Source organism: Lampris incognitus, chromosome 7 (assembly GCF_029633865.1).
Source record: "Lampris incognitus isolate fLamInc1 chromosome 7, fLamInc1.hap2, whole genome shotgun sequence".
NCBI classification, from domain to species: Eukaryota; Metazoa; Chordata; class Actinopteri; order Lampriformes; family Lampridae; genus Lampris; species Lampris incognitus.
This window is the reverse complement of record NC_079217.1, coordinates 47,480,835-47,508,266: the sequence shown is the minus strand read 5'-3', so window position 1 is coordinate 47,508,266 and position 27,432 is coordinate 47,480,835. Positions and strand designations below refer to the sequence as shown.

At 43.5% G+C, this 27,432-nt stretch overlaps 1 protein-coding gene across 1 annotated transcript in view; it reads right to left on the bottom strand.

Moving 5' to 3' along the window:
- The window catches only part of atm (ATM serine/threonine kinase), a 137,230-nt gene that overhangs the window by 13,627 nt on the left and 96,171 nt on the right, over positions 1-27,432 (bottom strand). Inside the window, exons 47-55 of the mRNA XM_056283044.1 lie at positions 25,843-26,010; positions 25,427-25,546; positions 18,861-19,078; positions 15,167-15,374; positions 13,781-13,906; positions 12,769-12,915; positions 8,819-8,957; positions 1,986-2,068; positions 1,284-1,424 (exon numbers count right to left, since the gene is read on the bottom strand). Coding sequence (XP_056139019.1) covers positions 1,284-1,424; positions 1,986-2,068; positions 8,819-8,957; positions 12,769-12,915; positions 13,781-13,906; positions 15,167-15,374; positions 18,861-19,078; positions 25,427-25,546; positions 25,843-26,010 — 1,350 coding nt within the window. The remainder of the gene's footprint in view (positions 1-1,283; positions 1,425-1,985; positions 2,069-8,818; positions 8,958-12,768; positions 12,916-13,780; positions 13,907-15,166; positions 15,375-18,860; positions 19,079-25,426; positions 25,547-25,842; positions 26,011-27,432) is intronic.

Genomic DNA, 27,432 nt, shown 5'->3' with positions numbered 1-27,432 from the left:
CCAGACACCCTACAGAGGAAACTCATTTCAGCTGCTTGTATCCGTGATCTCACCCTTTCAGTCACTACCCAAAGCTCATGACCATAGGTGAGGGTTGGAACGAAGATTAACAGGTAAATTGAGCGCTTTGCCTTCTGGCTCAGCTCCCTCTTCACCACAGTGGTCCGGTACAACGTCCGCATTACTGCTGATGCTGCAGTAATGTGGACGACATTTGACAGGCGGAATGGTGCAGCATCAGCAGTACAAAAGTTTGTGATTTAAGAAATTTTGCATTATCAAATAGCTCAAAAACATGGATTTATTACCATCAACCTCGCCAACATGGGAAACAATTGAGGTCACAGCTGAACTTTACAAGGCATCCATTAGAGCTACAGTGGTGCTTGAAAGTTTGTGAACCCTTTAGAATTTTCTATATTTCTGCATAAATATCACCTAAAACATCATCAGATTTTCACACAAGTCCTAAAAGTAGATAAAGAGAACCCAATTAAACAAATGAGACAAAAATATTATACTTGGTCATTTTTTTTTTTTTTACATGATGATGCTGGTCGCGTGGCTTGGGTCCTTGACTGTTCCGTTGGCATCTGGACACTGCTTGGCATCCTGTGCATCATATTCTTCATAAATTTTATGTCCATTATAATTCTGTTATCCTCTTTCAATGTTGTATTATGTAAATTGCGTGAACACAACATCCATTGCACGCTGTCCGTCTTGGGAGAGAGATTCCTCCTCTGTTGCTCTCCCTGAGGTTTCTTCCTATTTTTTCTCCCTGTTAAAGGTGTTTTTTTAGGGAGTTGTTCCTTATCCGATGAGAGGGTCTAAGGACAGGATGTTGTGTTGCTGTTAAGCCCACTGAGGCAAATTTGTAATTTGTGATATTGGGCTATACAAATAAAATTGAATTGAAAATTGAATGTATTTATTTATTGAGGAAAATTATCCAATATTACATATCTGTGAATGGCAAAAGTATGTGAACCTTTGCTTTCAGCATCTAGTGTGAACCCCCCCCCCCACGCGTGAAAATCTGATGATGTTTTAGGTCATATTTATGCAGAAATATAGAACATTCTAAAGGGTTCACAAACTTTCAAGCACCACTGTAGGTACAGCTTAGCCACACAATGAAGCACTTCTCCACTCTTAAGTGAGGTAAGTTAAAAGGTTTGCGGACACACACAGGATAAGTATGTCTTTATACATATGTTCATCCAGCATGCACTAATACACACCCCAAGGCAAAATCCTCTGATATATAGATGCAGACTCACCTTGACCAACTGTTTCCTGTTCTTGCCATCAGAGCCAACACAGTCAATAATCTTGGGCAAGTTGACTCCCCCAGCCAGGTAGTAGTGGGGCTTAAAAGACCGAATGGTAACCAAGTTGTGATAATGACCAGAGGGATCCACCTGTTTATGCATAAAAACATTTCTTTTCTATTAACACAACAAACCACTTCATATTACTGTCTCAAGCATCATGCACATTATGTATTTATTGATTTATTGTACTCATGTTTCAGAATACAGTTCAGCCATATAGGCCTAAATGTATTTTTTTTAATGTCCTCCAATTTAATGTTGGAACTAGAACTCGTCTTTCTGTGAGGTAGACTAATAATTTTCAAACAAATCAAGAAAAAAAAAATCAAGATTCATTAAATAGATTGTACACATAATTTGCAAATTGATCTATGCGTATGAAGTTATAACGCTGTCTCCCCAAAAAAATCCTCTTGGGAAAAAAAAAAAGAAATCTTATTTCTTACATAATTATAAGTGGAGATCTTCCTATGCTTTATATGTCAGTACAGGGCAGAACAAAAAATAAGTCAACTATAAAAGAATGTCCAAGGAATAATGAGGAATTTATATTGCAATCAGCGCTAATCAATTAGGTCTCTCAAATCCTGTCATTCAGCAGACATTACAAGGTGAACTTACATCTAAAGGACATTAATCATTCTTTACCTTAACCTCCATTGTGGGGATGATGACATCTTCCATATCTTTTATTTTCGTAATAGGTTGATCGGCAGGAATGGGAATAGCATCTGTAAAGGAACACAAAAGATACACCAAAAGGAAGATGTAATGTAGAGCCCTGCACAGGACTGTTTCTCTAATCCCGCTCCTGCTTGATTTCTGACCATTACTGCCCACACCCGCAAACATTCTGACCATTCAGGTCTGCACAGTAGAATTCCATTGATTTTGTGTCTTCTCCCATCCCGCAGGGAAAACACATGATTTTACTGTGTACCGTTAATAAAGGGATGCATACCTGTCGGTAATAACAGAGCGAAATTACGTTCTAGTGCATAATTACATTGATACTAGTGCAATAATTACAGATCTTCCAGTGCAATAAGTACACCTATTCTAGGGCAAAACTAAACTGTATTTATTTGACTTACTATTTTAGAACCTATGTTGTTTGTTTTGCTGAGGTTGTTTTACATTTCCCTGTGTCTTTTAACGCACAGGGGAGAACGGAGCAGGTATGTCACCTCAACCCAGTGGTGCCGGACTTGTGCCCGTTGTACATCAATACTTTTGCATATTTGCTGCAGCTAACAAAGTCCAGTTCTTTTCCAACTTTGTCTGTCACAGCTGAGAAAATTTTCCAAATATCAGATTTCCTTGCTTTGTTTTGTATTGTAATGACCAACTCTGAGTTTCTTTCCACAACTCCATCTTTCTTGTTAGCGCTAACTAAATCGCGGGACCCACAGTTTATTTTTTGACTGCCCGCTCCCCCCTGCAGCAAAGTTAAAATCACCCGCTCCCGCGAGATCTGCATTGGGGTACCGTGGGATCCCAATCCCAGTGCAGTCCTCTAATGTAATGCACACATCACTACCCAATAATTCATCAAAGTAAAAGAAGAACAAGATGTTTCATGCTATTTACACTGTTGGATGTGATCAAAAAGAGATGACTTTATGTCATTTACATTCTGTTTACTTATGTTGGATATCTGTTGACTACATAAAAAAAGTCAAACAAAAATATAGAAACAAAGGTTGTGGAATCAACCTATTATAACTTCATACAGTTGTTGATTAATTTTTGTCACAACCCAGTGCAAAAATCTGCCGTACCATGGTCTTAAATTGTTACATGGAAACCATACTCAGATGTTAACAAGACAAGGTTAGAGTTAAAGGGTCGGTTCACAAACCCCCCCCCCCCCTCCAAAAAAACTAAAAAAGTATTTTTCCACTTACCCCTAGTGCAATTTATCCATACAGACTGTTTCAGTATGATTTGGCAATTTAGGGCCTAGACACACCAAATCGACTAGCGGTGGAGTCGCCTCACGTCGCCTGCTGTCTGGGCCAAAGTAGCACTTGAACACACCGCAAAGACTACAGCCGACGGGCCTGATTCCTTAGCTTAGCATTGATTCGCTAAGCGGAACAGCCAATCAGAGTGATCTCTCTCACCAACGGGCGCCGCCGATTCAACATGCTGAATCGTCCGAAAAGCTGCCGACAGGGGTCCAACTAGTGCCGACAGTGCGGGACACACCGCAAAAACTAGGGTCACAGACACTCAGCGTCAGCCTGGTGTGTCAGGGCCCTTAGACCCATCTGCCTCCACCGCAATACAATGGAGCTGAATAGAAATCAAGTTTGTGGAAATCAAAGCACCAAAAAAATAATTTGAAAAATTCAACAGCAATGTCTCTTTCTAGAAACAATGACATAGTCACTAATGATACCAGACCCTCTTGTGAAAAGTTTCATTTAAAACAATTTTCTGTTGAAGAATACCAGCCAACTGTCTATATCTGCCCAGCTTCCAATGGCATCTATCTGCATTTCTTGCAAGAACACCACCAACCTCCTGTTGTTCTAGACGTTGTGGAAAACGTGAATAAAAACAGAATACAATGATTTGCAAATCCTTTTCGACCTATATTCAATTGAATACACTACAAAGACAAGATATTTAATGTTCAAACTGATCAACTTCATTGTTTTTTTGCAAATATTCCCTCATTTTGAATTTGATGCCTGCAACACGTTCCAAAGAAGCTGGGACAAGGGGCATGTTTACCACTGTGTTACATCACCTTTCCTTTTAACAACACTCAATAAGCATTTGGGAACTGAGGACACTAATTGTTGAAGCTTTGTAGGTGGAATTCTTTCCCATTCTTGCTTGATGTACGACTTCAGTTGCTCAACAGTCCGGGGTCTCCGCTGTTGTATTTTGCGCTTCATAATGCACCACACATTTTCAATGGGAGACAGGTCTGGACTGCAGGCAGGCCAGTCTAGTAGCCGCACTCTTTTACTACGAAGCCACGCTGTTGTAACACGTGCAGAATGTGGCTTGGCAGTGTCCTGCTGAAATAAGCAGGGACGTCCCTGAAAAAGACGTCGCTGGGATGGCAGCATATATTGCTCCAAAACCTGTATGTACCTTTCAGCATTAATGGTGCCTTCACAGATGTGCAAGTTACCCATGCCATGGGCACTAACACACCCCCATACCATCACAGATGCTGGCTTTTGAATTTTGCGCTGATAACAATCTGGATGGTCCTTTTCTGCTTTAGCCCGGAGGACACGATGTCCATGATTTCCAAAAACAATTCGAAATGTGGACTCGTCAGACCACAACACACTTTTCCACTTTGCGTCAGTCCATCTCAGATGAAATCGGGCCCAGAGAAGCCGGCGGCGTTTCTGGGTGTTGTTGATATATGGCTTTCGCTTTGCATGGTAGAGTTTTAACTTGCACTTGTAGATGTAGCGACGGACTGTGTTAACTGACAATGGTTTTACGAAGTGTTCCTGAGCCCACGTGGTAATATCCTTTACAGAATGATGTTGGTTTTTAGTGCAGTGCTGCCTGAGGGATAGAAGGTCACAGGCATTCAATGTTGGTTTTCGGCCTTGCCGCTTACGTACAGAGATTTCTCCGGATTCTCTGAATGTTTTGATGATATTATGGACTGTAGATGATGAAATCCCTAAATTCCTTGCAATTGTACATTGTGAAACGTTGTTCTTAAAACTGTTGGACTATTTGCTCACGCGGTTGTTCACAAAGTAGTGAACCTCTACCCATCCTTGGAACGACTGAGCCTTTCGGGGATGCTCCTTTTATACCCAATCATGACACTCACCTGTTTCCAATTAACCTGTTCACCTGTGGAATGTTCCAAACAGGTGTTTTTTGAGAATTCCTCAACTTTCCCAGTCTTTTGTTGCCCCTGTCCCAGCTTCTTTGGAACGTGTTGCAGGCATCAAATTCAAAATGAGTGAATATTTGCAAAAAACCATAAAGTTTATCAGTTTGAACATTAAATATCTTGTCTTTGTAGTGTATTCAATTGAATACAGGTCGAAAAGGATTTGCAAATCATTGTATTCTGTTTTTATTCATGTTTTACACAACGTCCCAACTTCATTGGAATTGGGGTTTGTAATACTTCGTCTGTGTACTCCGGATCAAATAAGCAGGGTTGTGCAAAATAAGTTTTAGCTTCTTCCTCAAAGTCCGACATTGTTTGTTTGAGGCAATTTGTATACGGCTAACCAATATCTTAATGTCACCAAGCCACACTGGCTCATTCTAACAGAACACTGTTTGTTAACATCAATTTCCTTGTCAGGGGTATGTGTCTTGGAATAACACAACAAGACAAGGAATACAAGGAATAGCACACCGCCTTCTGGGCAGATACAGATGGTTGGCAGGTGTTCTTCAGCAGAAAATACACTAAATGGCGAAAAATATGTGAACACTGTTTCTAATTAGTGGGTTCTGCTATTTCAGCCACATCCATTTTTCTAAGAGATATATAAAATCAAGCATGCAGCCACGCAGTCTCCATAGACAAACTGAAGAGCTCAGTGACTTTCAATGTGGCTCTGTCACAGGATGCCACCTTTCCAAGAAGTCAGTTGGTCAAATTTCTGCCCTGCTGGAGGTTTTCTTTTTTTTTAGGGAGTTGTTCCTTACCCGATGTGAGGGTCTAAGGACAGGATGTTGTATTGCCGTAAAGCCCTACTACTACTACTACTGTTGGCTACTCCCGTTCGGAGTCGCCTCAGCAGATCATTCGTTTCCATCTCTTCCTGTCCTCTGCATCTTCCTCTGTTACACCAGCCACCTGCATGTCTTCCCTCACCACATCCATAAACCTCCTCTTAGGCCTTCCTCTTTTCCTCTTCCCTGGCAGCTCCACATTCAGCATCCTTCTCCCAATATACCCAGCATCTCTCCTCCACACATGTGCAAACCATCTTAATCTTGCCTCTCTTGCTTTGTCTCCAAACCGTCCAACCTGAGCTGTCCCTCTAATATACTCGTTCCTAATCCTGTCCTTCTTCGTCACTCCCAATGAAAATCTTAGCATCAAATTGCTGTAAAGCCTCCTGAGGCAAATGTTTAATTTGTGATATTGGGCTTCACAAATAAAACTGACTTAACATAAAATTGATTTGGAGCTGCCTTGGTCAACTGTAAGTCTGTTATTGTTTAGTGGGAAGGACTAGGAGCAACAACAGCTCAGCCATGAAGTGGTAGGCCACACAATCTCACGGAATGGCACTTCTGAGCGCTGAAGTGCGTAGCACGTAAAAATCGTTTGTCTTTGGTTACAACACTCTCTAGCAAGTTCCAAACTGCCTCTGGATGCAACGTCAGCACAAGAACTGTTCGTCGGGAGCTTGATGACCAGCTGCACACAAGCCCAAGATCGCCATACACTATGCCAAGTGTTGGCTGAAGTGCGATAAAGCACACCCCCATTGGACTCTAGAGCAGTGGAAACACGTTCTCTGGAGTGATGAATCATGCTTCATTATCTGGCAGTCTGACAGATGAATATGGGTTTGGCAGATGACAGGATAACGCTACCTGCCCAAATGCATAGTGCCAACTGTAAAGTTTTGTGGAGAAGGAAAAATGGTCTGGAGCTGAATTTTTTGGTTTGGGCTATGCTCCTTAGTTCCAGTGAAGGGGAATCTTAATACAACCACTTACAATGACATTCTACAGAATTTGTGCCTCCAGCTTTGTGGCAACAGTTCGGGGAGGCACTTTCCTGTTTCAGCACGACAATGCCCCCGTGCACAAAGTAAGGTCCATAAAGACATGGTTTGCTAAATTTGGTGTGGAAAAACTTGAATGGCCTACACAGACCCCTGACTTCAACCTCATCCGATACCTTTGGGATGAACTGGATCACCAACTGCAAGCCAGGCTTTTTTCCCAACATCAGTGCCTGACCTCACTAATGCTCTTGTAGCTGAATGGGGGCGAGTCCCCATAGCCGTGTTCCAAAATCTAGTAGAAACCCTTCCCAGAAGAATGGAGGCTCTTATAGCAGCAAAGGGGGCCAACTCCATATTAATGCCCATGGTTTTGGAATGACATGCTCAACAAGCACATATGGGTGTGATGTTCGGGTGTCTATATACTTTGGCCATGTAGTGTTGTTCTCAATGGAACTTTTCACAACAGTGTCTGTGGATTATAGTGAGTAACCCTGTCATTGTTTCTGGAAAGAGATGTTGCTGTTGAGCTTTTCAAATGTAATTTTTGGTGCTTTGAATTCAACACACTGATTTCAATTCAACTCCATGGTATTGGGGTGAAGGGAGACAGCTCTAAATGCAGTCTATTTACAGCTCTACCTTGGACAACTTCAGAACTCACCAAATCACACAGACACTATCTGGATATTCCAATTACCATTCAATTGCCCTAAAGGTAATTGGATAACACGTTTTTTTTTTTTGCATTTTGGGTTAACTGACCCTTACTGAAATTTAAATCAATTAGGAGGATTGGTCAAGAGTGTATCATAGAGACACTATAAATAGTAGGGGTGTAAATCACAAGTTTCATCACAATATATTATATCGATTCTTTGGACAACGATACGATATTTGCTGCCAAAATAAAGTCTGCCACAATACGATTTCAATTCAATTAAATTCAGGGGCCTGCGATTGATATGAGACGATATCATATGTCCATTTAACACAATCAGTTTTATTTATATCAACTCACAAAAAGCAACTAAAATATGATGACAATTTTATTACTGAGCTCTTCCAGACATTTAAACGAAAACAATCTATTTTTCAACAAAAAGCATGAAAATAGACCTCCTGTTGTTCACTATAAAGTGCCACATTTCTCATGTTTAAGTGCAAATTTTTTTTATCAGTTAACTTAAAAAGCCCTTGATGATCTTTCAGTTATGAACATAGACGATGCACGTCTATGATTCATCACCTTGGATTTACAAGGTTCTCTCTGTGTGCTCAGTGATTTATAGATATTAAGTATTAAAATATTCACATCCTAAGCGTATCTTACAGATTGTGATATGGATCAATGATTTCACCTTGCATCGATGATATTGGATCGTTGATCATTGAATCAATATATTGATCCAGATCGATGGATTGTTACATCCCTAATAAATAGTACATCTCACATTGGTTTGTGAAATTAGTTTGTATAATATCATTGTATTCTGACTAAATGGTTAATGGTAAACGGACTACATTCATATAGCGCTTTTCTAGTCTACCGACCACTCTTTAAACAATGTATGCCTCACATTCACCCATTCACACACATTCATACACCGATGGCAGAGGCTGCCATGCAAGATACCAACCTGCTCATCAGGAGCAGTTAGGGGTTCAGTGTCTTGCTCAAGGACACATAGACACACTGTCTGGAGGAGCCGGAGATCGAACCAACGACCTTCCGATTACTAGACAACATGCTCTACCTCCTAAGCCATGCCGCAGACTACTCACTTTTGTCATTTTTGTGCCTGCTGGTATCCATGTAGGCAAGAGTGATGTATGCATCGCAAAGACGCTCAAGCCCTCGGACCATGATACCTCTCTTCTTCTTGATGATATTGATGATATTTCTTGCAACTTCAGACCGATCCTGCATAGCACACATTGCAAACAAAAAAGCCAACATTTAAACAGAGATAGACAAGAAACAAAGGGTGAAGAGAGTAGGTAAAAACAAACAAATGCAACAGTCCAATAGCAGATTCACAACTGGAACACCACAATCAGGCCTGAGCCTACATGGTAGGTGCCTAACTGACCCAGTTACCTAGACACCCCTATGGTTTTAATTCTAGCAAATGACTTTCTTGTTCAAGAGAGTATGTCTTGTCAATTAACGGTGGCAGTACCTGAAGAGTTTTGAGAGACTGTAATGTAAGAGACATTAATAGCTACATTATTAATCTTGTTTTATTATGAGTAAAATGGTCAAGAGATGACAGTTTGAGGAAAGCTCAATAGGTTTTCTTTGAATTGAACTACTTTCTTACTTTATTTAATACATCCACTATGAATAAATCCTTAATTTAGTTTACAAACTTCAGTGCTAAAAGCGAAAAAAAAAAAACTACCTGTAATATTACAAAAATGCATATAACGACCATGCTCACTTAATATCTTATTCAGAAGCATTCTCATATCTTAGATGACAAAAGGCTGTCCTGGTTTCTCCTAAAAGGCAAAGTGTGAGGACATCACAAGCTAAACTGAAAAGACTGAAATTCAATCATTTAGCCAATGTGCTGTCAACATGCTTAACGCTAAGAGATAAATTGTCCGCTCTGACAACAAGTGGAAAAGGAGGGCTTCAAAGTAGGCCTAGCAAACCAAAAGAAGGATAATGGAAGCCCAAAAGTGCAAAATATTTACTTTTATTAACGCCTCGAACTCTATCACAAAAATATTTAAGCACTCCACAGCATCATGCAGTGCTTGCAGATTTGTGGGCCACACGTTCTCTAAATGTGCCCTAAATTTCCTGTCCCACCTCTTCTGAAAAGTGCTCTATCACATTGAGGTGTAGGAAATGTACAGGGCATTGGAGTGCACTGGAAGCTAATGATCCTACTAGCAGACTAAATTCCAAGAGAAGACAGCTGAGAGCCAACTCAAGGAGCCCTAGTCACAGCCCCCAAGTCAAAAGCAGTAACAACAAACAGCCCCAAGAACACTTAGCGGTAGGACCTGCCCACTGAATACTACAACTTAATGTTGAAGGCTTGTCTGCAGCCAAGTGACGCCTCATCAAAGTCCTCACTTCCCAGCACTCTATTCATGTTATCTGCCTCCAAGAAACCCACACTGGTACAGAGGAAGCAGGCCGATACTCTAACAATGGCTTTGATCTTCTGTGCTACACACCCCATACCAAATATGGGCATGCTACCTATGTGTGAATTAACATTGCTGAAGCAAACCACTGGACAACAACCAAGTTCTTTAAAACATAAAGTTTCCACATCGCTAATGTATACAAGCCCCTCAGTGCCAATTGGGAACAGCAAGTCTTACCTTCTACCACACCCTGCCATCTATGTGGGGGACTTCAACAGCCATTACTCTGACTGGGGATACCCAGCACCGGAGAGTGATGGGGCAGTACTTTCAGACTGGGCATCTAGAAATGACCTTGTTCTGACACACAACCTCAAACAAATAGGAACATTCCACTCAGCTAAGTGGAACAAGGACTACTCCCCTGGCCCGTGCTTGGTCAGCTCCTTGAATGGAACCCCCTATCCCGCACAGATCCTCATCCTTGATGACTTTCCACAAAGCCAACACCGGCCCTCACTCATACACATTGGGCGATATCTCCAAATCATTAACAGCGCAAGAAAGATGTGTTGGAACTTTCGAAAGGTCAACTGGACGAAATACAGTGAAGCCCTGAACCAGAGCATTGTCACCATCCCACTCCAAAACATCAACATACACTGATGAGTCAAAACATGAAAACCACCTGCCTAATATTGTGTAGGGTCCCCTTATGTTGCCAAGACAACTCTGACCCATCGAGGCATGGACTCCACAAAACCTCTGAAGGTGTCCTCTGGTATCTGGCACCAAGACGTTAGCAGAGCCTTTAAGTCCTGTAAGTTGCAAGGTGGGTTGGACTTGTTTTTCCAGCACATCTCACAGATACTGATATATCTTCCGCATAGATCTGAGGAATTTGGAGGCCAAGGCAACACCTTGAACTCTTGGTCCAGGTCTGACGCTCACATGCCCATTGTCGTCCCTTTCAATGGTGGACAGGGGTAATCATGGGCACTCTGACCGGTCTGCGGCTACACAGCCCCATACGCAGCAAGCTGCGATGCACTGGGTGTTCTGACATCTGTCTATCATAGCCACCATTAACTTTTTCAGCAATTTGAACTACAGAAGCTCTTCTGTGGGATCAGACCAAACAGGCTAGCCTTCCCTCCCCACATACATCAATGAGCCTTGGGCATCCACGACTCTTGTCGCCGGTTCACTGGTTGTCCTTTCTTGGACCACCTTTGGTAGGTACTGACCACTGCATACTGGGAACACCACACAAGACCTGCTGTTTTGGAGATGCTCTGATGCTCTGATCATCTAGCCATCACAATTTGGCCCTTGTCAAAGTCGCACAGATCTTTATGCTTGCCCATTTTTCCTGCTTCCAACACATCAACTTCAAGAACTGACTGTTCACTTGCTGCCTAATATATCCCACCCCTTTGATACTAGATGCCATTGTAATGAGATAATCAATGTTATTCACTTACCTGTCAGTGGTTTTAAAGTTTTGGCTGATCGGTGTAGCTGAAGTATATAACCGTTTTTGTGGCACCATCTACAAAGCTGTCCATACATAAATCCCACAAGGCTACCAACCTCTCTATGTCCCTTGCCTGGACGGAAGAAGTGCTTCCCTCCTATAAGCCTACGAAACATCAGGGGACCCTGAGATAGCAGACCATCTCATTGAATCGGTAAGCACAGCTCAGCGTAAAAAATGTGAGAAGACCGTAGCGGAACTGAATTTCACCCACTCTAGCAGGAAATGCTGGAGCCTCATCTGTCGCCTTGCAGCTGCACAAAAACCCCTCACTCAAAGCCGATCCTTTGTTACCCCCAATCAAGTCTCGACCCACCTATGCCCGTCTCCCACCCAGACGACCAATTTGGAAGTTCACCCCACCAGCCAACTTTACAACCCAATCTGCTTGGGAAAAGGAATGGGAGTCCAACAATGTACCAAAAAAACATCTGCTGTCAGACCCCACTCAACAGGTTCCTGGCACCAACCACCCAAGGATACAGTGGTCAACCCTCAACAGATTCAGGGTCAGCCATAGCCCCTTCTTTGGCAGTCTTCACAGGTGGGGCAACAGCCCAAGACCACTGTGTGCTTATGGAGAGGAATAAACAATGGAACACTTCATTGAAGCTTACTCTCTCCAAAGACTAAAAGGAGGATTAGTCCCCCTCCATACAGCAGACCAGGAGGCAACTGCCTCACTTGAGAACTTCGTATTTGCTAAATAAATAAACTCTGCTATGGATTTGAGATATTGGGCCGTACAATCTTAAGAACACCCAATCAAAGAGGACACTATTTGCTTCTAAGAACAGATGCCAAATGGATATCTAACTTGGGAAAAATGTTCCCTGTTGGTGTAAATGAAGAACTCAACCCCTCAGGTTTCCTATGATGTATTCCCGTGATTCATTTGTCTCCTACTAGTACTTTGTCACACCCGTTTGACAACATTTTTTAAAAATAGTGATGTGTGTGGAGAGGGAATGTAACTGGGAGTTTCATCACCCTTTACACCTGAGATGAATTGTTTCATACAGTGTATCTTGTAATGTTATAAATGATAATTCACGCTACACTGTCCAATTTTAGTATTATGTAGTCCCACCAGGTCCAGTGGTGATGGCTGTTGCAAGGCGCTCTTGGACAGTCGAGCAGCTGTCTTGGAGACTGTCTCATCTTTGTTGGCATTGACCAGAGCAAGGATGATGAAAAGAGTGTGGTGGGGGTGCTCTAGGGATGAACGACAGATGAGCTGTAGGGATAGAGAAAAATAAAGCAAGTTAGCAATGGCAGAAGTAGGACTGAAGTTTTTAGAAATTGGGCAATGCAAATTCTGTTCCCTAAAAATCATCACAGGAATAAACACATAATGAGCACATACATTGATATCTTATTGTTAGCTATACACATCCAATAATTCCCATTTTGTTTTGAAAACTTAAGTTCGAGCCCTTGACTTTGAAACATTTTGTATGTAAGAGAGAAATATGTTGATTACAATTTTCAAACTAATTTTTAGCCCCTTTAGTGAGTGCGCAGGGCTGTAAGGACTGCAATGTCGGTCTGTTTGGCAGTCAGTTGATCTGTTTGTCAGTCTGTTAACCACTTTGGTCACATGGGGTGTAAGGAGCTGTAGTACCTATAACAGCTGCAAGCAGCCTGAGTGGGGCTTCAGACTCACTTCTGCGGAGTGTCTGCATATGAGAGTTTTGCCCTCTCTATACAATCAGGAAATTAAATTTGTGACTAAAGCGTGAAACTGAGTTAACAATCCATGCATGTAAAAAAACACCTTTTCAGCGAATCTTTTAGTTACAGCAAATTTGTGAAGCGATTTACTTTACAAATCTTTACTTACAGCTAAAGAATTTCCAATGCGCTGCCACTTTGTAGCTGCCTCAAGGCAACGGGTATAAAAGTGTCATAACCCATGTTAACAATCCATGCATTGGGAATTTTTTTTTTTACTTCCAGTGAATCCTATTGTGTAAGGAACAGCACTAACGAAGTGGGGAGTAGACATCTGGTAGCAAGAATAAACACCTGCTAGTGGGGCTATTAGACTCTTAGTCTTGTTTGATATATAATAGGTGCATTAAACAAAAATGTAATATTACGTCATTGAGGACATCATGGAAGCCCACATCCTCAGCCGCCCCAGGAGCAAGCTTGGGTCCCATTCGTGCAGCTAGTTGGTACATGAGAGGCAAGAACTTATAGGATGAAATTCCCTTCACTCCATCCTGAATCACAAAATTTGACAAATACCATGGAGATCATTAACTGGTTATAATCTCAAAGGCAAGCTGTTGTTTTTAAGAGTGTTTTGGTTCAGATACAATTGTGCCTGACTGTTGATTGAGAAGTATAGAGAAGGCCAGAAAGAGTTGCACTGTGTCTTTGTAGATTTAGAGAAAGCTTATGACAGAGTACCGAGAGAGGAGGTGTGGTATTGTATGAGGAAGTCAGGAGTTGCAGAGAAGTATGTAGGAGTGGTGCAGGACACGTATGAGGGAAGTGTGACAATGGTGAGGTGTGCGGTTGGAATGACGGATGGGTTCAAGGTGGAGGTGGGATTACATCAAGGATCGGCTCTTAGCCCTTTCTTGTTTGCAATGGTGATGGACAGGTTGACGGACAAGATCAGGCAGGAGTCTCCATGGACGATGATGTTCGCGGATGACATTGTGATCTGTAGTGAGAGTAGGGTGCAGGTTGAGGAGAGCCTGGAGAGGTGGAGGTATGCACTGGAGAGAAGAGGAATGAAAGTCAGTAGGAGCAAGACGGAATACCTATGCGTGAATGAGAGAGAGGACAGTGGAATGGTCAGGATACAAGGAGTGGAGGTGACAAAGACATCTGAGTTTAAATACTTGGGGTCAACTGTCCAAAGTAACGGGGAGTGCAGTAGAGAGGTGAAAAAGAGAGTGCAGACAGGTTGGAGTGGGTGGAGAAGAGTGTCAGGAGTGATTTGCGACAGAAGGGTACCAGCAAGAGTTAAAGGGAAAGTTTACAAGATGGTTGTGAGACCAGCTATGTTATATGGTTTGGAGACATTGGCACTGACGAAAAGACAGGAGGCGGAGCTGGAGGTGGCAGAGTTGAAGATGCTAAGATTTTCACTGGGAGTAACGAAGAAGGACAGGATTAGGAACGATTATATTAGAGGGACCGCTCAGGTTGGACGGTTTGGAGACAAAGCAAGAGAGGCAAGATTGAGATGGCTTGGACATGTGTGGAGGAGAGATGCTGAGTATATTGGGAGAAGGATGCTGAATATGGAGCTGCCAGGGAAGAGGAGAAGAGGAAGGCCAAAGAGGAGGTTTATGGATGTGGTGAGGGAAGACATGCAGGTGGCTGGTGTGACAGAGGAAGACGCAGAAGACAGGAAGAAATGGAAACGGATGATCCGCTGTGGCGACCCCTAACGGGAGCAGCCGAAAGTAGTAGTAGTAGTAGACAATTGTGCCTGACTGTGTCGACAAAATACTGATAAAATGTACCCTCATCATGATGTTGACAAGCTTGATGTCAGCATTCTTTAACCAGAGCGAAGCTAAGCGGAAAACCCAGGTGTCGTGCTCCTCTCCCTGCTCCAGACATTGTATGTAGTTCTCAACCGCTTTACACAGGAACCGCTGTCTGTCTGCTTGCAAGGTAGACAGAGCCGTCTCATCCAGCTCCAGTTCTTTTTTCACTTTTATTGTGTACCTGAGAGTGCAAGTGAAAGACATTTAAATCAGACACTTACTTGGCTGCTGGCAAGTTGGATAGAACTTTCTCAGACACTGAAAATAGAAAAAAAAATGAGTAGACAAAAGAAATCTAAAAACATTGTCTTTAGAATAAATATATAGTTCAAAAACTTTAAAAACACACATAAGGTTGTATGAAGGCAAATTCTAGAGATGACAGGCAACAATACCAATTGAAAAAAATGCCTTTACTTTGCGGAAGTGCTGAGGGGGGTATAGAAATTTGATCAGCCAGTCTACATGTGTTTTGTGGACTTGGAGAAGGTTTACAAACGTGTACCCCAGGGCACTCTGTAGGGGGTACTGCGGGAGTATAGGGTACCGAGGCAGTTGCTAAAAGTCATCCGGTCCTTGTATAACCAAAGTGAGAGCTGTGTCAGCATTCTCGGCACAAAGTCAAACACGTTTTTGGTGGGTGTCAGACTCTGCCAAGGTTGTCCCTTGTCTCCGATTCTGTTTGTGATATTCACGGACAGGATCTCAAGGCGCAGCCAAGGTGAGGAGTGTGTCTGTTTTGGGAACCTCAGAATTGCGTCTCCGCTCTTCGCAGATGATGTGGTTTTGTTGGCTTCATCAGAACGCGACCTCCAGCGCGCACTGGGGCGGTTTGCAGCTGAGTGTGAAATGGCTTGGATGAGAGTCAGCACCTCCAAGTCTGAGGCCATTGCTCCCCCTGGGTTGGGGGATGAGTTGTTGCCTCAAGTGAAGGAGTTCAAGTATCTTGGGGTCTTGTCACGAGTGAGCGTAGGATGGAGTGGGAGATTGACAGGCGGACTGATGTAGCATCAGCAGTAATGCGGATGTTGTAGCAGGCCGTTGTGGTGAAGAAGGAGCTAAGCTGGAAGGCAAAGCTCTCAATTTATCAGTCAATCTTTGTTCCAACCCTCACCTATGGTCATGAGCGCTGGGTAGTGACCGAAAGGGTGAGATCACGAATACAAGCGGGCTCAGCCGGAAAACTCTGGTCTCAGCCTCAGAGATAGGGTGAGGAGCTCGGACATCTGAAGGGAGCTTGGAGTAGAGCCGCTGCTCCTTCACGTCAAAAGGGACCAGTTGAGGCGGTTCGGGCATCTGATTAGGATGCCTCTTGGGTGTCTTCCTTTGGAGGTTTACTGGGCATGGCCAACTGGGAGAAGACTCCGGGGTAGACCCAGAACTCACTGGAGGGACTACATGTCCAATCTGGCCTGGGAACACCTTGGAATCCCCCAGGAGGAGCTGGAGGGTGCTGCTGGAGAGAGGGATGTCTGGAGTGCCCTACTTAGCTTGCTGCCACCACGACCCGACTCTGGAGAAGCAGCTGATGATGAATGAATGAATGAATGAATGAATATGTTTCACTTGGGGAAAGGAAAAGGATTCAAGGATTTCAGAAAGGTTATCAGATTTGCAAATTTCTAGGAGACCTTGACGAAGTCCATGTCAAAAGGGCCATAAACGGCGGTAAATGAGCTTCCAGGTAAATTACCAACATATATTCCGACTGACTAGCACCCACACATAGCAAACCAGCAATTAATCATGCTAACATTGTTTTGTTCACAGTGTGTCGGAGTGTGTGTGTGAGTAGGCCCATATTAGTTTTGTTTAAATGCTATTTATCTCATTAGGAATGATTTGATTATTGTGTCATTGTCATTTTCGTTTCAGAGTTAAATGGTGAGAATATTCAATTTAAATGTTATTTTGAAAATGTACCAATAAACCCTTTTGATAAAAGATCTTAATATTTCAATTATAAAAGTCTAGGTTAATAATTTTATATTGCCGAGTAATGAGGTATTTTAATTGGTCAATAGTGTGATTAATGACTAATTCTTGATGGTAAATCATTCCAACTCAAAACAGGAAACGAGCCCAAAGCCCTCAACTTATAGTTGGGCATTCACGACTGCTCCATTTTTGTAGTCATCAACTACTCTAGAAAAGCGCTATATAAATGGAATGATTATTATTATTACTCCCAAAAAGTAGTCCAGTAGTCAATTTATCACAGGAGATAATTTTTTCCACTCAATAACAATGATCAAGTCTCACCAAAAAGGTCTCAAATACAACTAGTAAAGGGTTAACTAATGTAGGTGGGTAGATGAAATGGCAGTCATCGATTGGCTCTGAGAAGCTGTTGACAAATGAGCCGCAATCTCATCGGACTAAACCCCCAGGGAACTTGTGTGAACTGGAGATACTGTTTGACTGCAGTGACAACGCGACTGCTTTCTTGCTGGTGTTTCGGTATAACCAGTGACTGTGTTAAACTGGCAACTTTCAACCGAGCGTGTCCATGGTTGTTGTGACAGCAGCTGTTGAAAAGCCTAAAAGCCTTAAATTGTCTTAAATTGAATGTTCAATATATTTATTAAATATATTTATCTGGTCCTTTTTGTCCTATAATAAAATACAGCTGCACTGCCAGCGGCAGTTAGTTTCCCACATTATAAGAAACGTTACGAAAGGTGAATGAGTCTTGCTGAGCACAATTTAACTTACGTAAATGGTTAGTCAAGATATTAAACACAGATGAATGTGTATTTAAAAATTGATTAAAGTAAAATTAAAGGCTTTGAGGAGGACACTGCATGTTTTGTTCGGATTTTCTTTTTTTGGCGACATTTTCCCCCCTCTTTCTCCCCAATTGTATCCAGCCAATTACCCCACTCTTCCGAACCGTCCTGGTCGCTGCTCCACCCCCTCTGCCAATCCAGGGAGTGCTGCAGACTACAACATGCCTCCTCCGATACATGTGGAGTCGCCAGCTGCTTCTTTTCACCTGACAGTGAGGAATTTCACCAGGGGGACGTAGCGCATGGGAGGATCACGCTATTCCCCACAGTTCCCCTTCCCCCCTGAACAGGTGCCCTGACCGACCAAGAGGAGGTGCTAGTGCAGCAACCAGGACGCATACCCACATCCAGCTTCCCACACACATACACGGCCAACTGTGTCTGTAGGGACGCCCGACCAAGCCGGAGGTAACGCAGGGATTCGAACTGGCGATGCCTGTGTTGGTAGGCAACGGAATACGGCCACTAGATGAAACCGAAACACATGGATAGCGGGAGTGTTTCCTTCTGTAAATACACCTTAAATTCTGTTTATTTAACATGGCATAACGTAGAAAATGTTAATTCAAACAAATCTATATTTAACAACAACCAACGTTGTGCCAACCTACCCACAGTGCCCCAGCTTCATAGCTGTTGCAGACGTTTTGCTACTGCTTTGTTACTGCTCAGTGCTAAAACCACAGATGAACGATTAGTCTACAACTATGCAGTGTTGACTAGCGGTTTTGACTGTTGACTAATCTGTGAAACCCCTAACTTCTAGTCGATTACTCTACAACATCTGCACAACAGGTTTAATAGGTATTGAGGTGCTACATTCATGATTACAGTGGGCCAATGACATGCACGATGGGAATTGATTGTGGCCTGCTGACCTGTTGGTGCCAACTTTACGCTCCCTCATCAAGTCCACTTCCTTCTTAGCATTCTCCAGCAGGGCCTGCTTGGTCTCAAACTCAGAGGAATTCATGTAGTTGTCAATGCTTTGGTACTGAGCATCAGAGAAACGAGCCAGAGACAGGAAGGCCCGAGTCCTCTGGCTCTGCAGCCTTGAGTCCTGGACCCCCATTTCGCCCTTAATAACCTGCACAGCCTGAGAGGGTTAAAGGAAAAGTCAGTTTTCTTACAACCTGGGTCCTATTTAATAGTATTTACATAGTGGGGCTTTTATATTGAAATTAACTGCAAGTCAGCCACGGCCGGTGCGTGAGTCTATAAGACGCAGTTGTAAAGTGGAGTCCAACGGTGGTACTGTTTCCAAGATCTCTAAATTGAAGCCGGTGAGTAAAATTACACCATAACCGACATGCAAGATGGCAAAAACTACAAAAATAACACCCAAGTTGTAAAAAGAACAGAACTTTTTGTCAAGAGTTTCATTCTACAATGCAATAGCCCTCATTAAAAATGCAAACGTGCCTTTCTCCTGACTGGTATCAAGGCAGTTATGGTCAAAATAATTTAATTTTCAACATCTTTGTTGCAGACAATAAACTATTTGGATGCATTAATATATTTTAAAGAACAATAAAGCATGATAGTATAAAAAAACAATAGGGGTAATAGTAACTTCTTAATGGAAAAATTAGAATAAATCAGATTTTTGCAGCCAACATAAATACATTGTACACATTGGCATTGACACATACAATATAAATACACAGTAACAGTAACCTTGCGTGTGGCCTGCATTAATAGTGTGTTTTAATGTGAAACACAAAAGTAACTGTTATTTCTGTATTTGGCTTATTTTTGTATTTCTCACACACTGAAAGTTCCACATGCGAACTAGAAACAGAAAAATGGCTTTTATTCAACTGGATCACCTTAAAATGTTCCCTTTTTTCCTGCGATGAATTTTTCCCCAAATAATATTGTGTCACGGAGAGAAAGCAGATCACTAACTATAAAACCAGTGTTTCAGTAGTAAGTGGCACCCTCAAGCTGTCTGACAGACTCAATGAATTCTATTGTGACTTTGACAACAATCAAAGCCTCATAAGACACCCAATAGGGGGCAGTTCCCTAACTCTCCCGTTGGTGATAGAGGAGTGTGAGGTGAGGAACCTGCTTCAAAGAGAACAGCAGGAAAGCAGCAGGGCCCCGATCTTGGCTCCTCGGCTACCCTGAAATGTTGTGTAGATGAACTTGCAGTCTTCTAGGGGTGGGACGATTCACAAATCTCACAGTTCAATACGTCTCACGATTCAGGGCTCATGATATCCATTCAATATGATACAGTGGATGCCTTGGTGAGCGAGAGACTAAACACCATTGCAGTTCTCTATTTTTCATTTATTTTAAGAATCAGGCCCAACATTTTGGCATTATCAAGGCACATAGCAAACGTAATACAAGTGCAAAAGTTCTAACAAAATTTTGTGCCATCTCTTCTTGTTGTGTAACACAATTGCTTTATTTTAAAACTTTTAAAACTACTAGAACGACCAAGACGGTCATTTTGACCGTTTTGGATTTTCAGTTTAATGTTTGTGAAAAAAAAAGATACAGACCTGCCGCTCCCTGATGCTCCTAAAATTGCATATATTTGCATTAAAATTAGTTTTAGATGAATTGCACACAAAAAAAGTTACGATAATATCTACCTAAAATGACCATAAGCGGTAAAAATAATCGCGCGTAATTTGCACGTCATCGGCGGCACATGTCACTATTTATGTATGACGTGTTGTTCGCGTCATTTCCGTCGCGACGTTCAGTTCTTTTTTTTTTTACATCTCACGTTTGTTAGATTAGCAATATGTTTTCCGTTTTGTTTTTCAGGTATTATTGCCAACATGTCTGGGTACAGCTGCTGTTTCAGACGCACAATGACTACCACCAAGGTGTTGCAGTATTTACAGACGTTGGACAGCGGCGATTTTAAATTATTTGAAAAATAGTGTTGTAACATGTGCGGCTAAATAGACTCACTAGCCCTTGGCTAACGGGTCGGACCCTTTAGTCAACTGGTTAACGTAGTTGCCCATGGTGCGGGAGACACGGGTTCGCGTCCCGGCTGTTGCGGTTCCCGGGCTGCACCCACCTGAATTCGCTACATTGGTGTCAGAAGTGGGATGGTGAGACCGTGAGGCCATGCCCAGAGGCATGAGGGAGCCGATATAATGAAGCACGGGGACGTACTTCCTGAAGAAGGGGGTAGTGTAATGACCACAGATATCTAGACTCGCTAGCCCTTGGCTGACTGGTCGGACCCTTTAGTCGACCGGTTAACGTAGTCGCCCGTGGTGCAGGAGACCTGGGTCATCGCCCCGGCTACGGCGGTTCCCGTCTACCCCACCCCGCGAATTCGCTACAGTATTGTAATGATCACGAATGTGTAGACTCGCTAGCCCGTTGGCTAACGGGTCAGCCCGTTGAGTCCACTGCTTAACGTAGTTGCCCGTGGTGCAGGAGACCCGGGTTTGCGTCCCGGCTGCAGCAGTTCCCGTCTGCCCCGAATCCGCTACAGTATTAAAGTTGTTAAAATGTTCATTTTGGTGTCAGTCGTTTCCTAACAGACATACTAACATATGCAATGCATTAATATCTCAATTGGGTATTTATTTTGACAAAATATAGAGTTTAAAAACTGGAGGTCAGTAGGTAGGAGTGAAATCCCGGTTGTTCCAGCGTTAATAACACACTGTGGGAGTGCAGGAATGAGGAGACGGAGAGATCGAGTCGAGTCAATTCTGTTTACTCGCCACACAAAACGACACCGATACAGCACAATCTCTCGTGGCAACCAGCTAACCGCTAGGCTGCTGAAAACATGGCTCCACCCTGGAAACTCAAAGCAGTGCCTACGTCAGCACTCCGAATGTCTGCCTTAAAGGAGCAGCAGCCCCCGGTGAATCTACCCTCAATTGTGTATCGCCACAACACGATCTCGTGAAATGGGGAGCAACTCAAACCGTTAAGGCCATATCAAAGGATTCGGAATTCAATCCAGTATCGTCCCACCCCTAGTCTTCACTGATATTTTTAACAGGTCACTCAAGGAATGCTAAGTTTCTCTATCTTTTAAGTCCACTGTGATATTCCCTGTACCTAAGAAATCCAACCTAAGTTGCCTGAATGATTACAGACCTGTCACATTAACATCTGTAATAATGAAAATCTTTGAGTGCTTAGTATGTAAACACCTATCCAATGCGGTCAGCTTAGACCCCTACCAGTTTCATTACAGGGCAAAAAGGTCTGGTGAGCCCCTTGCACAGCCCATTGCACGGCTGTGCAAAGGGCTCACCAGTATCGCCCATTGTGGCCAACTTATATATGGAAGAGGTAGAACACAGGGCCCTGAACTCCTTCAGAGGAACACCTCCAAGCCACTGGTTCAGATATGTGGATGACACATGGGTCAAAATCCAAACACAAGAGGTGCAAGCATTTACCAAACACATCAACTCAGTGGACAAGAACATTAAATACACAAGGGAAGACGTAAAGAACAACAGTTTGCCCTTCTTGGACTGTGATGTCCACATTGGGGAAGACAGGAGCCTCCACATTGGGGTTTACAGGAAACCTACACACACAGACCAATATCTACTTTTCGACTCACACCACCCACTGGAACACAAACTGAGCGTCATCAGAACTCTGCAACACAGAGCTGACAACGTGCCCAGCAGCACTCAGGCCCAACGAGAAGAACACAACACCTGAGGGGAGCTTTAAAAACCTGCGGCTACCCCAGTTGGACCTTTGTTAAAATTACAACACGTTCCAAAAAGACCAACCAGGTGAGCGACGAGGAGAAAAGGAGCAGAAGGAATAGCACAGTCATCCCATATGTTTCTGGGGTCTCCAAGAAACTCAGGAGAATTTTCAACAAACACCGCATCCCAGTATACTTCAAACCCAGCAACACACTCCGACAAAGACTGGTTCATCCCAAAGACCGTGTACCACACACCCAGGAAAGCAATCTGGTGTATGCTGTACAATGCAATGAGGATTGCACTGACCGATACATAGGGGAAACAAAACAACCACTACACAAACGGATGGCCCAACACAGAAGGCCAAACTCCTCAGGACAAGACTCAGCAGTCTATCTACACCTAAAGGAGAAGACACACTCCTTCGAGGGCAGCAACGTACACATTTTGGACAGAGAAGATAGATGGTTTGAAAGAGGGGTGAAGGAAGCCATCTATGCGAAACTGGAAAAACCATCCCTCAACAGAGGAGGAGGTCTGCGACACCACCTATCTCCCACTTACAATCCTTTCATCTCTACCCAGGAGACTCAAGAAGCCTAGCCTCCAAGAACAACAGTCGGTCACTACCGGCTCCAATGACTCTCATGACCACTGAACAATGAAGTCGAAACTAACACCCCCAACGACTGTCGCTGCTAAACAAATGCAAATTGCGCGGTTGGACATCGGAGCACAGGAGAGCCACGCATATCAATAGCTCCGATAACGACGGGCGCGGCCGAACATCAGTACACAAAAGAGCCACTCATATCTATGGCTCTGTTAGCGACGGGCGTTGGTAAACATCGGGACACACAGAGCCATGGACATCTATAGCTCTGATAACGACTCCAAAGACTCCATGGGTGGAGCAATATACCAAGTCCAGTAGCACTTGATTCAACTCCTTTGGATTCCAAAGAGGATAAATTCTGAGTCTCATCACCAGCCAGTCAGACTAGCTTAGTCTAGTCAGAAAGGCACGAACTGAGGAAGCCTCTTGGATGAGAGGCGAAACGTCTTCACGGATATATACCAAGTCCAGTCGCACTTGATTCAACTCCTTTGGATAACCATGACCTGGATGAATGAGAACATTCACAGACATGCTGGACAGAATTGTTTGCTCCGCCTCGAAAATCATCAGCTGCAAACTCACCCCCATGTCTGACATCTACGAGACCTGTATTCAGCGTAAAAATACTACAGGATCCACATACCCTGCCAACTGCCTTTTAATAACTCTCCCCCTCAGGAAAAAGACTAGGGGCCATCAAAACTAAGACATCCGGTTTCCCCAAGAGCACTTACTGTAGAACTATCCAATTACTAAATGGCTCCCCAATTCTGCATCAGCACTTTATTAAAGCAAAATACTAACCACTACTGTATTTCACTGTATTTTGTATTTTACTGTATTTCAAATATTCTTAGTTTGCACTAGATCTTACATCCATGGATGTACATAATATCTTAAAGGGTGGGGGTTATGTGTTTTTATAATGTGTTATATTGTGACTGCTTGTTGTTTGCTCGTGAGCACACTGAGGCAAATTCCTAACAACTAAGTTGCATGGCAATAAAGTATTGAATCTTGACTCATACTCCCCTCCCCCCTTTTCACCCCATTTGTACTTGGCCAATTACCTCACTCTTTCAAGCTGTACCGGTCGCTGCTCCACCCCCTGTGCCGATCTGGGGAGGGCTGCAGACTACCACATGCCTCCCCCGATACATGTGGAGTCACCAGCTGCTTCTTTTCACCTGACAGTGAGGAGTTTCACCAGGGGGACGTAGCATATGGAAGGAACACGCTATTCCCCCCAATTCCCCCTCACCCTGAACAGGCGTCCTGACCGACCAGAGGAGGTGCTAGTGCGGAGACCAGGACACATACCCACATCCAGCTTCTCACCCGCAGACACAGTCAATTGTGTCTGTAGGGACAACGGAACAGACCACTACGCTACCCGGACCAGAGGTGGAAATCCCGGCTTCAGAAAGTAGAAGTACTAACCATGTAATTGCTCCACCCATGGACTAAACCAGCTGATTTCACTAATTGGTTCTCCTACCTGGCTGAAGTGTTGTGCTAATTAGAATCAGCTGGTTTAGTGCATGGGTGGCGCAAATACATGGTTAGTACATCTGCTTATTGAAGCGGAGTTTTCCATCTCTGACCCGGACACCCCCAATCTTATACTTTTTAGGGTCAAATTTTGTTTTTCACCCATGCTGTTAGGGTTTTCAACTTTGAAATGTTGGCACCTTTGGTTTTAACCTTAAAACACTGTGTTGTGGCCTTGTTAACTATCGTTGCCCATGCCTTTGGCCCTGGCTGTGAAGTAGACTTGCCACAGTAATGCCGATATATTTCTATATCCTCCTCAACAAAGCCCAAAAGAAAAGACTACAATACAAAATAGTGCACTCTGTAACCTATGGTGGGGCGTTCTGGGATAGAGACCCATGCATGCTCATGTACCCACACATCTAAGTAATACCTTCTTGTCAAAATGCACTGCAGAAGCCCAAGAGAGCAAAAACAATAAAAAGCACAGGGTCAATATTTACATCCTTGGTATTACTGTTAATATATTTAGATTTGAACAGTTAATTTATTATGTATATGTGCGTGTGTGTGCATGCTAAATTCAGTCCTGGGTCATACTATTTTGTAAGCATCTCTACCATTCCAATGTTAGAAAGATACTACTGTTGTTCCATACCCTCTCTAGGTACTTCTCTAGGATGACTCCTGGGCTCTCAAGACATGTTTCAGCAAGCCAGTTACCACAAAGTCTCAAACATTCAGTGTAGACTGGGGCAAGGGCAGGCTTAAAGTCCACCTAACAAGCACAAAAGACATGGTAGAGAAAAGGTAAAGGAAATAGATCTAGATTTACATTGGTTTCATTTATTCATGAGATGTATGCCCCCTTGTGGGGGGGGGGCAAGCACCTAGTGTCACAATATTTATTTCACCAGTTTTTTTAAAATTTATGAACTACAACAGAATAAGGACACACGAGCTATTTTATGTTGTTGTAACCACTTTAAAAATGAAACTATGGTATGCAACTTGTAGAATCAATACTTGTTTAAACTTTGTGTGCAGGTGAAAGAGGGTGCGAGTGTGTCTGACCTGATCCTCAAGAGTGTGTATCAATTGTCTTAGTAGGCTCAGAGCCAGGCCATGCTCGCCCTTCGCCCAGAACACCTGGGACTCCTCCAGTTGGAATGTAGACATGTTAGCGGTGGCCTGGAAACCACCACGGAGCTGCTTCATCTGGGAAATGGCCTGCTCTGCCAACTGAGCGCAAGGTAGGAACAGGAAGATGGTAAACCTGGGTCATTTTTATTTAGGGAGCATATGTAACCTATATGTGCAATGTGTGCAATCCCGGAGGACCATATGAGACCTCTGATTTTTGTGAGAAATAACTGTTTTCAGCCCAGATGTAAAATACTCTTAGCTATTCTCCTTTATTTTTATCTTTTTCTACCTTTTTTCTCCCCAATTGTACTTGGCCAAATATCCCACTCTTCCGAGCCATCCCGGTCGCTGCTCCACGCCCTCTGCCGATCCGGGGAGGGCTGCAGACCACCACATGCCTCCTCTGACACATGTGGAGTTGCCAGCCGCGTCTTTTCACCCGACAGTGAGGAGTTTCACCAGGGGAGGAGGTAGCGCATGGGAGGACCACGCTATTCCTCCCAGCTCCCCCTCCTCCCTGAACAGGTGCCTCGACCCACCAGAGGAGGCGCTAGTACAGCGACCAGGACACACCCACATGCAGCTTCCCACCCACAGACAGGGTCAATTGTGTCTGTAGGAACGCCCGACCAAGCCGGAGGTAACACGGGATTCGAACCGCCGATCCCCGTGTTGGTAGGCAACGGAACAGACTGCTATGCCACCCGGACACCCCAGCTATTCCTCCTTTTATGTGGAACCTTGTTGATTGTAAGCATCATTTCTACCTTAACGATTAATGCATTCCCTCTGAAGATACAATTAAATGGCCACCTAACTTGTAAAATGTTTCCATTAAAGATGTAAAATGAATAGTATTCTTATTTATTCCATTCTTCCTCCTTACATTTTTTTGATTTTGATTTTGATTTTGAGATGATCTAATGATCCCCGTGGGGAAATTACACTCTGCATTTAACCCATCCTAGCTGTGTAGCTAGGAGCAGTGGGCAGCCGCCGTGCAGCACCCATCAACTCCAGTTCGTCTTGCCATGCCTTGGTCAGGGACACATACAGGAGTACTAACCCTAACATGCATGTCCTTTTGATGGTCGGGGAAACCGGAGCACCCGGAGGAAACCCCCCGCAGACACGGGGAGAACATGCAAACTCCTAACAGTCGACAACCCCCAAGGTTGGACAACCCCGGGTTCGAACCCATGACCTTCTTGCTGTGAGGCGACAGCGCTAACCACTGGGCCACCGTGCCGCCCATGAGACATTACATATCTTCCATGATGTGCCGTTTGTGACTGATGCATTATGGGAAAAACACTCTCGTACTCTACAGCTTTGAGACTGTTAAAGCAACAACAGAATCCTACATGTGTTATGGCAATGCCTTACAGATAACGCACAATAACATTTCAAAAATGTAAATTCTGACTAGACACCTGTTATCCGATGACATCTAAGTTTGCTGAAAAAAACTGTCATTCCAGCAACTGTAACCCCAAAACTTTGACTTTCTATCTTGTA